The sequence below is a fragment of the Tinamus guttatus genome, unplaced genomic scaffold, assembly GCF_059628265.1.
Source record: "Tinamus guttatus ecotype Peru unplaced genomic scaffold, ASM5962826v1 Tinamus_guttatus_pri_ptg000029l, whole genome shotgun sequence".
In the NCBI taxonomy this organism is placed as follows: Eukaryota; Metazoa; Chordata; class Aves; order Tinamiformes; family Tinamidae; genus Tinamus; species Tinamus guttatus.
The window spans coordinates 184358-197895 of record NW_028288563.1 but is presented as its reverse complement, the minus strand read 5'-3'; the positions used below and the strand labels follow the sequence as shown (position 1 = coordinate 197895).

Here is a 13538-nt window from a genome sequence, read left to right as displayed (position 1 = left end):
GTTCACACGGAGACAGCAGAAAATTCTGATCAATTTAAGGAGGTTATGGCCACGGAGCAGAAGCTGGCCAAGCTAAGAATCGTCCAGTCATAACTCTGTTACTAGCTACTGTCATTTGTAGTCCTCACCAATAAGTAGCAGCCACGACGAGAAAATCTCAGTATAAATAATGTACTTAGAGAACAATAAAGCATAGTTTGCATTGCATCTACTGCGGTTCTTTGTGGTTTTGGCGGCCACTGGATAGAAACTGTGTTAGTGCTGTTTGTGTCTGTGGTCTTTAGATCTGTATTGTGTAATATATATCAGCAGAGAGGGCTGAATAAGCACAACAAGAAAGTGCAGAGTTTGAAAGCAGGAAAGCCAGGAATAACTGAGACTGCGGCGCCCACCCGCCCCACCAGTGGAGGACTGGGAGCCGTACTCTGACTTGTATCCTTGGAAGGAGACTAGGGAAATACTTTGGCATAGGAAACAAGAATGAAGCGATGGCCAAGCTCCAGTGCGACTGGCATGGAAGGAGCAGTAACGGTCCTTACAAATTGTAAAAGCCTCTGTTGCTCCTGGAGCGAAGGCCTCCTTAATATATGGAAATCCCAAGCAATTTTTGGGGAGGAAACCAAATTGAAGTTGTACAAGCATAAATAGAAATGAAAATAGAGAATCTCCCAAAATGATTGTATTCAGTTATCATAATTCCTGTTGCTGAATATGTAATTGGAATTGATATTTTAAAGGGACTGACTTTTAAACTTTCTGACGCCTTGTAGCAATTTGGAACAAAGAACTACATTAGTACCCAGACAATTTTAGTCAGAAAAGTAAAAATGCCCTCTGTGCAGATTCATGCCGCAACTAAATCAATAGCCACGACACAGTACAAGATTCTGGGGGCATGAAGACATTTCGCAGACAATTAAAGACCTAGGGATGCAGCAGTTATAAACCCACTACCACAGCTTGGAATAACCCTGTCTGGCCCGTCAAAAAGAGTGACGAGTTGTGGAGAACGACTGTCGCCACGACTGCTACAGGCCCTCAGAGAGAGAGGTGACCATCACTTACATCAAGGTCTGGCATGGCATATGTCCCCACCGCTCAACGCCTAATGGGTGGCAGCCAACAGCAGAGCTCAAGTTTCTTCTTGGTGGCGAACACAGAGGCCAACCCAGTCTCGCCCTTGACTATGGTTCACCAGGACTCCAGGTAGCAGGCCCATAATGCTTGATTATTCTTTCAGGAGGCTACTCAGTCTTCCCCCACTTTTGTTTTCCACCTATATTAACCTCGACCGATCGCTTGTCGCAGGCAACCTCTCTCTCTCCCAGATTACCATACTCCGATTAAAAGCTTGGCTTACAGGTCTTGCTAACGAAACAAATTCGTTATCCTTAAATGGATCATATAGATTGGTGGAATTTGGGGGAATTGGCTTCTCCTTACTCTTAGAGATAACCCTCCAGAACAATATAATTAAAAATGACATAGACATTTTAACCAAATTATATTACAATCAGCATCTGGTTCACATCTTCTGTGGGCGAATCTGGGTCACTTGCTTCTTCTTGAAATGAAACAAAAGACTTCTCGAGTTAGAAAGAGGGAACAATCCAACAATCTTATGGATTTTCCCATGGGTGTTTTTTGCCTTCCAGGTGTATTTGTTTATTGGAGTGTCCAATACCAGTGGTACCGCCCTCACGGCGGGGATTTCAACCAAGACAGGCTGTCCTGGGGAATAAGATGGATCTCTAGGGTGATCAGGATCATGTGGGGTTGGTATGATCTTTGGAGCGTTTGGGTAAAATGTTGTGATCTTTGGACATCCATTTATTCCCCAGTGACTGTTAACACTGATCACCACATCCCACACCTGCTCAGCCCATCCTGGCTCATGTGGTTTGAGGAATTGTTTTCATAAGACCGTTCTTTCCACGATTCCATTCGCTTGAGGGTAATATGGAGTATGAAACACCCACGAAATTTCCTCCTGGGCTGCCCACTCCTGGACCACTTTAGCTGTATAATGTGAGCCGTTATCTGATTGAATTGACTGCGGTTTGGGGAAGATTCCAAACCATTCTTTCAGAGCCTTTATGGCGTTTTCTCCTATTGCCTTAGCACATGCTTTAGCTTGCACTAATCCAGATACTCTGTATGCGCCTGCCAGTACATAGTGCTTTCCATCTGACCTTCGAAAGGGGCCGATGTAATCAATGTGCCAGGCCTCCCACAGGCCTTTTCCCTCTCTCAAGTGCAGAGGGGCAGCTCCCAGAGGGTGTCTGTCCAGATGGACTCAGCATTATTTGCAAGAAGATACACAGGTTTTACACTCCTCCCTTGTAACCGGCCACCCTCGGGCTTGTGCCTCACAAAACAGCTCCTTCGCTCCTGAAGGTTTCCGTTTTACATGTAGCCATTCCAAGAGATGTTCCCAATTCTCCGCTATCTGGGTGTTTTGTAGGGGAGCCAGCCCGTGCTAGTTCATCCACTTTGGCATTCCATCGGTTCACCGCGGTGTCATCTCGTTGATGAGATGCTATCCAAGCTACTGCAAATGCCCCTTGTTTGGCAATGGTAAGAATATCCTGCCATTTTTCCTTTTGCCATAGAGATATTGTATTGACCTCCCATCAGTTTTATTCCCAGAATGGAAGCCACTCAGTGCAGCCTTTAAACACGGCATAAGACTCAGTACAGATATAGACAGGAGAAGCAGCTTGAGCCTCATGTGGGAAAACGCTCCACACAGCGGTTAGTTCTCCTACTTGTACACTACCTTCTCCTTCAGTAATGATCTGTTCCTCAGTACCTATCCAAAGTGCCACTGCTGGATATTTCCAAGTTTTTCCCTCTCGCTTTGACGAGGCATCCGTAAACCAGACATTCTGCAATTGTTCAGAAAACAGAAGAGCTACCTGTATTACAGATCATAACCCGGGTGTTTCTCTATCCAAGTCCACCTCATCTTGTATACTGAACGCCTTTGTGGTTCCTTCAGATACAGAAAAAAAATCACGATAGTGTTCTATTTGTGCGTACCATTTTCGCACAGAGTCTCTCAGAGCCACCCCATCAGGGGGTGGGGTTCCTGCCAATACTGCTTTAATCACTTTAAATGGGCCTCTGAGCACTATAGGTTGTTGCCAGATAGTCCGTTCAGCTTCCCTTAGAGCTTAACTAACTACAAATAAACCTTTCTGCCAAGCTGTATATCCTTTTTCAGCGTCTTTAAAGCTGTGAGAATAAAAACCAATGGGCCCACTAGGTCCCTCTGGACCCTTTTGCCGCAAACGGATTCACAGTCCAGTCTTGGCAAATCCCCATTCAGTTTGAACTGGATCGGATGGGTGAGTGGGACCAAGGGCCTGATAGGCAGTCGCTTCAAACACCAACAGCTGTAAAGCCTCTTCATGAACCTGAGTCCATTCCCACTGAACTCTTTTTCGCAGTAAGTCGTACAGGGGTCTGGCAGTAATTGAAAAGTGAGCAATATGCTTCCTCCAGAACACAAGCAACCCTAGTGCATGCTGTAAGTCTCTCTTGGATTCTGGCATCTTGATCCGGTCAAGAGAGGAAAGGGTATCCGGTGGGATACATGTCATTCCTCCCACCCAACCCCTAAAAATGTTACCTTACTTGAAGGAGCTTGTATTTTCTCAGGTGGAATTGTCAAGCCTGTACTTTCTAAGTGGTTGATGATGTCCTTCTGGGTTTCTCTAACTTCTTCCACCTGACTCCCTCCTATCAGCACATCATCTATATATTGATAGATCTTTACTTCCGCCCTTAGGAGGATTTTTTGTAACTCTTGCGCTAGAGCATGGTGGGCCAGCGTCAAGAGTGCTTGTATCCTCGTGGGAGTCGTGTAAAGGTGTACTGGTGTCCCTCCTAGGTGAAGGCAAAACAATCCTGGTCCTCAGGTTGTAAAGGGACCATGAAAAATATATCCTTGACATCTATCATTGCCATAACAGGATGACATTGTTCCTGAATGGTCGCTCTGAATTCAGCAATGTTAGTGGACCTGTGTTGGCATTCAGTCTCCGGTAATCTATAGTCAATCTCCATTTACCGTCTGCCTTTCTGAAAGGCCACGCTGGGGAGTTAAGGGGGGAGTGAGTGGAAACTGCAACCACTTGTTTCTCTAAATCCCCCAGAACTGGTGTGATCCCCTCTGTGGCTCCTAATGGCAGTGGATAGGGTTTCAGATCTGTCAGTTTGGAAGCGGGGAGGGTAGGCGCCACTTGCAGCGGATATTCCGGTCAATTGCCTGATCTATACAGGCTGGACAACTGGGCGGTGAAAAACCTCATGCAATTCAACAAGGCCAAGTGCAAGGTCCTGCACCTGGGGAGGAATAACCCCAGACACCAATACAGGCTGGGGACTGACCTTCTGGAGAGCAGCTCTGCGGAGAAAGACCTGGGTGTTGTGGTGCATGACAAGTTGACCATGAGGCAGCAGTGTGCCCTCGTGGCCAAGAAGGCCAATGAGATCCTGGGGTGCATTAAGAAGAGCGTCTCCAGCAGGCCGAGGGAGGTGATCCTGCCCCTCTACTCAGTCCTAGCGAGGCCTCATCTGGAGTATTGTGTCCAGTTCTGGGCCCCACAGTACAAGAGGGATGTGGAGCTGCTGGAGAGAGTCCAGCGCAGGGCCACAAGGATGATCAGGGGCCTGGAACATCTGCCCTATGAGGAGAGGCAGAGGGAGCTGGGCCTGTTCAGCCTGGAGAAGAGAAGGCTGAGAGGGGACCTAATCAGCGTATATAAATACCTCAAGGGAGGGAGCGCAGAGGACAGTGCTGGTCTCTTTTCAGTGGTGGCCACTGATAGGACTAGAGGAAATGGCCGGAAACTGAAGCACCAAAAATTCCATAGGAACTTAAGGAAAAATTTCTTAACAGTGAGGGTGACAGAGCACTGGAACAGGCTGCCCAGAGAGGTTGTGGAGTCTCCTTCTCTGGAGATCTTCAAAACCTGCTTGGATGCAGTCCTGTGCCACGTGCTCTAGGTGACCCTGCGTATGCAGGGAGGTTGGACTAGATGATCTCTAGAGGTCCCTTCCAACCCTAAGCATTCTATGATTCTATGATTCTATGATCTGGGAAATACCAAAAGACCACGAATTTCCCTGGGTATCACGCCACTGCCTACCCTTCAAAACATCTATGCCTAGAAGATTCATCTGAAAAGAGCCTACGGCCACAGTGGTCTTGACAGGCTCTTGTTCTTCTGGTAACCATAGTGTCACTGGACTCACAGGCACCGACTGTGTTTTTCCCAAGGCATTTAAAACAATTAGCTTCCTGGATGGAATCGAGATTCCACATCACTCTGCTTCAGTCCACATTAGTGCGGTAATTTGTGCTCCTGTATAAATTAAAAAGGCTACCGGTCTTCTCCTTGGTCCTACAGCAACAGTAATCAATAAATCCCCTGTCGTATTGCAGGTGACTTGTCTTGCAAACATCCATCCTCCGCCTCCCCCCTCACCCTCTGGGAGAGGAGGAATTAGTTTCCCGCCCTTGCCTTCTTCTCAGCCAGCTCCTCCTCAAGGTCTATTAAGGGCGTGGCACTGGGGGTTGATCTGAAAGAGGCCGTTTGCCCTGACCATTCCTGCACTAGTCGTTCTAATTCCTTGGTTGGGAGTCCGTCCATCGAATCCCGGGGAATACCTTTCTGAAGCCCTAGCCGCAACAGCTCGTTTCAGGTTGGAAGATTCTCTCTCCCAGAACTGTGATTTTGGATTGACCCCAAATCTCGGCCCTTCACGGGGGATGATCACCGCCCACTAACCCGCTCTGCAGCCCATATAACCCTGGTTTCACTTCTTTGGGCCAATTCGGCAACAGGGCCGTATTTTCTCCCCAAATTAATCAACTCCTGGGCGATCTCTCCCCATTTCCATACTTTCCTCCCTGGCCACTGACAGTCAGGGGTCACCATCCCCTCCAGAGCGGCTTTCTCCATCACGGGTAATGGAATCCCAATGGGTTTCAGGGAGTCAGGAAGTCCTCGTATCAGGGGAGTCATTCTCTCTGGGTCCACAGGCAGCATCATTAGGGAATGCTGGTTAGGCTTCAGCTCCTGATCACACATCATCTGGAGACAGGCCGCCTTTTGCACACTTTCCACTAACTGATCCACCGTCCCCGTTAGGGCAAGCGGATCTCCTCTTTCCAAAGGGGTCAGCCCTCCAGCCCAATACGCAGCTCTCTGAGTCAATGACCATGGGGCTCAGCGATCGCCAGCAGTCAGAAACACAACCGGACCCCGATACCCTTTTCTTTCTTTTTCTGACAACAAGATTCCATCCCCTCCTGACAAAGACACTCTCCACACATACTCTGTCTCTGATTCCTGCGCAGTTTTTGCAAAATCTTTTCTCAGCTTTGCTAATTCAGTTGCAGTGAATGGGACTTCTTTGGTGGTAACCTGAGGATGTTCATCGCCATAGTCCTCATACACATACTCTTGTTTTAATCAGTGGACACGTATGGGGTGGGCTTTTTACAGCTTCTTTGGCCTTCTGTAAATCTCCCTGGGGATAAGTTTGCTGTGCCCCCTTCTCTGCACGTGTCATTTCTATTTCTGACAAAGTATCTACTTCCCTCAAAAAAGAGTTGTTTCCTCAACTCTTTCTTTAATATCATCTTTTGGTTTCTTTCCTCCTCCAACAATTGTTTGTTCTCCTTTAGCTGTTCCTGCAGAGTGTTTACTGCCCCTTGCAGGGAGTGGATCACCGTATCATCTTGACAAAACTTCTGCTTTCTCTCTTCCACCGCATCTGAATAAGCACAACAAGAAAGTGCAGAATTTGAAAGCGGGAAAGCCAGGAATAACTCAGACTGCGGCGCCCACCCGCCCCACCAGTGGAGGACTGGGAGCCCTACTCTGACTAGTACCCTTGGAAAGAGACGAGAGAAATACTTTGGCATAGGAAACAAGAATGAAGCGATGGCCAAGCTCCAGTGCGACTGGCATGGAAGGAGCAGCAACGGTCCTTACAAATTGTAAAAGCCTCAGTTGCTACTGGAGAGAAGATGGGCTGGAGAGAGCGGGGGCGAGGATCCTAACATCGAGGTCTACGTTGTCTCCGCAGGGACACCCGCTGAGTTAGGAGCCTGTCAGCAACCCTGTAAGCCGCCAACTCGAGAGAATGTTCAGTCTCAGGATCCTGCAGGCAAGTATTACCTCAAGAGTAATTATTCATACTTTGCTTCTTTAATGTGGTTTCACCTGAAAAAAGACTCGCCATAGCCACCTTTTTGTGTGTGATTATTGCCGAACCCCAAGCCCATTCGCAACCTAATTGGCGACGAGGATGGCATTCGGCAATTGAAACAGTGGAACTCACTAGGGGAGTGCACAGCTATGTGAGGTTGTGCCACTGGATAGAAACTGTGTCTGTGCTGTTTGTGTCTGTGGTCTTCAGATCGTTATTGTGTAATATATATCAGCAGAGAGGGCGGAATATGCACAAGAAGAAAGTGCCTCCTGTTGGTAGGAGGCTGCTGCTTTGCAGGACCGCAGGACCCCTTTGGTGCTCCTTCTCCCATTCTTTGAGAGCACCAAGCTGTGGTGCATCTGCTCAGGATGAGGAGGTAGTTCAGGGTGTGTTGCGGGTGCTGAGAGCACCCGTGATAGGGTTGCTGTCCTCAGAGCACGCCAAGAGGACCTGGATCTTTCACTTCCGTGAAGGAACTGCCTGCCACCCTGTTAGAGGTGGCGGCTGGTCCATCTCTCTTGATGGGAACACAGGGAGTGCGGTCCTCCTTGTCCTGCAGAGCTGTCTTCTGCTGCAGAAGGAGGCACACAGCCGCTGAGCCCAACATGCATGGAGTGCAGAGCACTCTGCTCCGGCTGAGCCCCTGGCGCCTGCTCTTGCACTGCTCTTGCACCAGGGGAACAAGGCAAGAGCCCGCCAAGTCCTCCAGCAAATGCCACGCAAAGCCCTGCCACTGTGACCGTCCCAGGAAGGCAAGATGGCTGCAGCTTCCCAGAGGCTTTGGTATTCAGGGGGGAAGAAAGCGGGCAGAACCCTGTGAAGAGATCTGCTTTCAGCCCCTCTCCTGGCACAACCAGAAGGCTTTCTCTGCCTTGGCATGCTCTTGTGCCATGCAATCGGGAACTTTGAGGCAGTGCCCTGTGCTGCGAAAGCTGCAGCTGCAGCACCTGGGGCTGCCCTTGGAGCCCAGGGGCCCTGCCCTGTTGCCTGCACCAAAGACAAGAGCCGTCCTTCCCCTCCGGCAGACAGCTCCTTTGATCAGGAGTGGTGCAAGCACAACTGGCTCTTAGCGGCGCTGAGGCAGGAGGCAGGCTCGCTGCACCTGCACAGTGAAGGTGGCACATCTCTGTGCTGAGGGATCACACGAGCTGTGGGGGACACCTTTCCAAGAGGCTCTTTGCTTCCTCATGCCTCACAACTTAATCGAAACAAGTGAACAAGTGCCCTCAGACTGCCTGGAAGAGCAGAGTCCTGCTTTGCAGAGAGCCAGCTGCCCTTCTGCCTCTCTCTACATGTGCTCAGCATGCGTAGCTTGTGCAGCCTGCCTCAGGAATGGAACTTCAGGAGCCACACATAGCACCAAGGTGAACTGACACAAGACAGACTCCTTTATTGTGATTCACAGAACCTCTCTACTCTCCTGGCTCAGCTGGAACCTCTGAGCTGCCATTATGCCATGAACCTGCACTCGGTAAAGGCAGGTGTACTCGTGCTTCCCCCAGTTGCTCTTCACCTTGAATTTGATGAACTGGAAGGCTCTGGGAAGCTGCTTCTGTAAAGGAAATGCAGTGTTAGCCCTGCTGGGAAGCAAAAAGTATCCCCGAGCAAGGAGGCAGCCACGGGTCATAAGGCAGAGCCACAAGGCACAGGACTCTTTGGGTCACCCTCTGTTGCCCAAGCCCTTGCAGGCTAACCCAGCTCCTTCCTTGCATTGTGCCCACACGCACTCACAGTACCTTGAGGTGGAAGGTCTGAACCGCCTCTTGCTCCACATCATATGCAAAAAGCCCCAGGAGCTCTTCTTCGGGGCCTTCCTCATCCATACCCTTAAAAGCAACCGACAAGGATAGCAGGTAATGCTCAGGCAGAGCCAATGGAGAAGAGCCCGCTCAGTCACCATTGGGAAGCCTGCATTATGTCCCACTGCTCTAGCAACAGGTGGGTTGAATCCCAGAAAGCACAACGCTGGAGAGGCCAAAGCACTCCAGAGCTCCCCACAGGCCCATGCAGGATATGCTGCTCTGCAGCAACTCCCTTCTTGGAGAGGAGGCGCCAAGACAATGAGGCCTCCCCTGGCCCTTCCCTCCCAGCAGGTGCAAAGCAGAGACTTACAAAGACGGCAAAATCTTTGGGGGCACTGCTGGCTTCCCCGGATGGAGACACTGCCTTTGAGATGTGCTCCACGGTGACAGCCACTGGCCAGATGTGCTGCGGCAACCGTATGACCACTTGGCCCTCGGCTCCTTGGAAAGCCCAGCACTGACCAGGGGAGGTCTTTGGCTGCAAGCAGAAAGCAGCCCCCTTCAGCGGCAAGGCACTCCAGGAGCCCACACTGGCACACTGGGGGCTTTGCAAGAAGCGTACACCTGGGGCTGGCGTTGTGCATGGAGAGGCACACAAGGGGCGCAAAGGGGCAGGAGGGCACTGGGCACCTGTGCTCAGCAGACCAAAACCCTCAGTAGGAAACATCTCAGAGCGAGTGACTTCCCAAAAGCCGCTCTCATCTTGCACGCCATCGCGAGAGAGCTCAGGGCTCCCTGGGGGAGGCCACGGCAGAGCCTTCAAAGCCTGAGGCAGTGGCAAGGCCCTTGTGAGCCCCCACACTTCTCCAAGGGGACAGACCCCAGCAGACCCTCCTCAACTGCCCTCTCTCAAAAACAGGGGCCTTCGGCGTGGAGGTGGCAAAATGCAGCTGCCAAGGACAAGGTCCCCAGAAAAATGCCACCACCCTTGCGGGCACCTTGCTGCTGTTCTTGGCTTCAGCCCTGGTGGGAGTGCAGTGGCCAAAGGCACGCGGTGGTCAGGAAGAGGGGCAGCGCAGTAGGGCTCAGCGAGCCTGGGGCTGTGAAGGGAAGTGCTTGGCCTTGGTGCCCCCGCTAGAAACAAGGAACTGTCTCGGACGTCCTGCATGCTCTCCATGCTGTTACCTGCAAAATGGTGTCCGGAGGATAGGCCTGGGTAAAGAAGACTCGACAAAGCCAGCAAGATACAGAGTGTCGCCCACTGTAACTCTCCGATGTGCGGGCTCTGTCGATGGTGGCCCCTGAAATACACATGCAAAGCAGCTGCCTAGGACCCTCCAAGAGCTAGGAGAAGCAGTGAGCTAGCACGGATCTCTGAGGCTGCAAGCCCACCTACGCAGTCTTTTGGGGAGGACCATACAGCAGCCCAGTGCCCGCACACTTCCCAAAGGCTTACCTGTGCTTTGCAGAGCCCAGTCAGCCATCTCAACATACGTGGCCCCTATCTGCTCAAGAGCTGCCCGGGTCAACTCAAGAAGGGCCTGAGGAAAACATTGCAAAGGTGGAGATGGAAATTAACGCAGAGAATGAGAGCAGCTCCTCAATGGGCACGTCTGCATGAACACTAAGTGCGAGGCAAGGGCAGCCGCGCGGTGCATCGGCCTAGGGCATCTCCCGGTGGGGAATGGTACCACAGCTTTTTGGTGAGCGCTTTGTGACGAGTCAAGGGGGCACAGTGGGAGAACAGCAGTCTCCTGAGCCACAGAGTAGACCTTGCTCAGCTCCCCGCTGCCCCAAGGAGCCCTGAGAGACACCTTTGCCCCGGGGAGCAAGAGGACAGAGTCACTCTGGAAGGGCCGAGAGGAAGCAGCAGCGGGGAGCCTCCAAACGAGAGCAAGGCCTTGCATCAGATGACAGTCTCTTTACCTCTCTCTTCTCAGCGTCCATCTCCCTCTCCTCCAAGACGTCTTCCACTGAGCGCAGGATGGCCTCATGTTCGTGCCTGATCTCTTCATGCAGGCGAATCACCTGCTTTTCTAGAAGCTCCCGCTCTCTCTTTTTCTCCTTCAGCAACCCCAACGTGTTACTAAGGACAAAGGGAAAGCAGGTCTTGTGCAGCACCTGCGCAGCCCCTGCAGGCAGCTCCCCAATGCACTCACAAGCAGCTTGCCACCTTCTTGCCCCCATCCCCTTCCCTCTCTCGCATTAACAAAGGCTTCCCTTGCACTCTGAGCACAGGCGGCAGCCTGCAGCCCTGCCTATTTTTCCATTCAAGCAGGTGCGGGCCAAGGAAGCGCTCTTACCTGAGAGCTGAGAGCTCAGCTTCAGGCACGCTGGCCTTATCCTGCAACACAAAGGGCCTCCGTGAGAGCAAGTCCCACGAGCAGCATGGGCACTTCCCACAGGATCCTTCCCTAGGAGGCAGAGTGCCTGCTGCTTTCCAGCACTTGGAGCAAGGCAGAGGAACGAGGCCTCTCAGCAGCCGGTGTCTTGGGGCAGCCCATTTCCTCTTGGAGCACTTGCAGGCTCCAGGAGCTAAAGCAAGAGCAAAGGCACCTCCTGCCCAATGTCTCTCGTCTGCTGCCTATAAAGCCACAGAGCTGACTCCAGTGGGGAGATCTTGGCCTCAGAGCTCATTCAGCAGCTATGCAGACACAAGGACAAGCACAAGCACCGACACAAGTCCCTCTCCCGCCCTGATCTCTGTGAGGACTAGCCCTGCAAAGCTGCACCACATTCTGAACTTTTGTAGGGGAAGCAGGAGCTCTGCTCTACGGCCTTCACAACGCTTTTCATTCCCATAACAAGAGGCACGTACCTGCAGCGCTTCCTCTTCACACTTGGTCTTGGGGAGGAGCAAGACCCAGCAGTAAACGCCAACTGCAAGTCACAACATCAAGAGCTTCTGAAGCAGGGAGGCACTTCTAGCCATAACGCTCCTAAGCACTCCACTCTTTCACACTGCCTGAACCCATGGAAGGTAGGAGGCAGGCTGTGCTCCACCTAAGTGACCCGCCCTGGCATTCCCAGCTTCCTATCTTGGAGATCTCGGGATCTGCCGCCTCTCCCTCCCCCTCAAAGCTGCCCTCCAGCATGCCTGGGCAGCCCCACCAGATGGTTGGTCAGCACTGCTCACCAGCAAACACTGGGGCCAGCAAGAAAAGGATCTGGATGAGCCTTCTGCCACCCCGTGCTGAGGAGACGCATGGCCTGCAGGAGAAGGAATGCAGGTGTTTTCCCAGCCTAGAGCTGAGCTTTAGTGTCCCGCTCCTGTGCCTGGGGGCTTCACTTCCGCCAGGTTTCCCAGTGCGGCAGGACGGTGAAGACCCACGGGCTTTAGGAAGCTCTGCGGTGGAGCAGCCCTCCCTGTGCGCGCTGAGGCCCGTGAAGACCTCTGGCTTGCACACACAGTCCCTGCCCGGTATCGTGTTCTGGCCCGACACGGTGTGGTGCCCCGGGACTCTCCCGAGGAGAATGGGCTGTGCCTTGCGCCCCGAAAGGCTCTGCTGGGCTGCCTGGCTCCCCAGTCTGGAGGGCAGTGCTGCCCACAGCCCAGTGCTCAGGAGCGCTCTGGCCCCACCAAGGAAGCTGCCAGGATGCGCACAGGGCTTCTGCTCTTCTCCCTCCCTGCTCTTTGGGCCCCATTGCACCCACCGGACCAGACCGGCTGGCATCTCTGCTCTGCTCCAGGTAAGACTCCAGCAAAAGAGAAAAGGTCGCTGATCTGCAAAGACACCAACGCCTCTTCCCAAGCACTTGCTGGCCTCTGCAAACCTGTTCACTCGCAGAGCGACAGCCCTCTGCGCACTGGCCTTTTATGTAGGGCAGCTGAGGGTGAGGTCACAAGAGCCGAGTGCTGTGAGGTCAGGGGCCGCCTGTGATGACCTGCGCAGAGGGGTCTTAGCACGGAGTGAGGCCGCAGTCTGTGGCCTCTGCTGCGGCCTCTGCAGTCTGTCAAGGCCGCCCTTGCACTGGCAGGATCCAGCATGGACACAGGCGAGCCGACCGGGTGCTGAGTGTCTTCCTCGCACTCTGCCATCCACTCGCGCAGGAAGAGCTGATGCAGCCCCATGCAGGTTTGGGCTTTGCTGACGCTGGAGCATATTCCCAGCTCTTGTTTTGCTTGCTCTGTGCCAGGGCACCCAGGGCCCTTTGCCCCGGCCAATGATGCCGCAGCCTGTTCTGCTTTTCCTGCTTGCACTCAGCCAGCGCCAGGGCAGCTCCGCAGGACAGCCCTTTCCTTTGACCATTGCTAAGGCTCAAGGAGGTCTAGGTTCTCGGCACGCTTGCTGGGGGTGCTGGCAATTCCCACACCCTTCTGGTGTAGAGAGCTCCTGAGTAGGATGAGAGTGAGGGGAGCTCCAGAGCAGCTCTACTTGGGAGCAGCTGCTCTTTGCACTTGGAGGAATTAAGCAGCAACCTTGGAGCTCAGCGCTTGATGCAGTCTCTAGGCATGGAGGCTTGTGGCACGTCTGCCCACTTCTGCTCTTGCCATGTCGTGAGCACTTTGCTTCTAGGCTGCCAGGTGCTCACGCCTCCTTGTCTAGCTCTTCCTTTTGCTCCTCA

At 52.5% G+C, this 13538-nt stretch overlaps 1 protein-coding gene and 1 pseudogene across 1 annotated transcript; both read right to left on the bottom strand.

Annotated features, from left to right (window-relative positions):
• Positions 1-5513: 5513 nt before the first annotated feature.
• Positions 5514-6585, bottom strand: LOC148596147 (uncharacterized; annotated as a pseudogene).
• A 2044-nt stretch (positions 6586-8629) lies between these two features.
• LOC148596146 (sperm-associated antigen 4 protein-like) lies at positions 8630-13044 on the bottom strand. Its single transcript, XM_088529837.1, has 9 exons — positions 12979-13044; positions 11791-11817; positions 11276-11316; positions 10899-11058; positions 10429-10513; positions 10158-10273; positions 9343-9510; positions 8967-9056; positions 8630-8782 (listed from the first exon to the last, which is right to left on the bottom strand). The coding sequence occupies exons 1-9, from the start codon at positions 13042-13044 to the stop codon at positions 8630-8632; spliced, it is 906 nt and encodes a 301-aa protein (XP_088385963.1).
• Between the last annotated feature and the right edge of the window lie 494 nt (positions 13045-13538).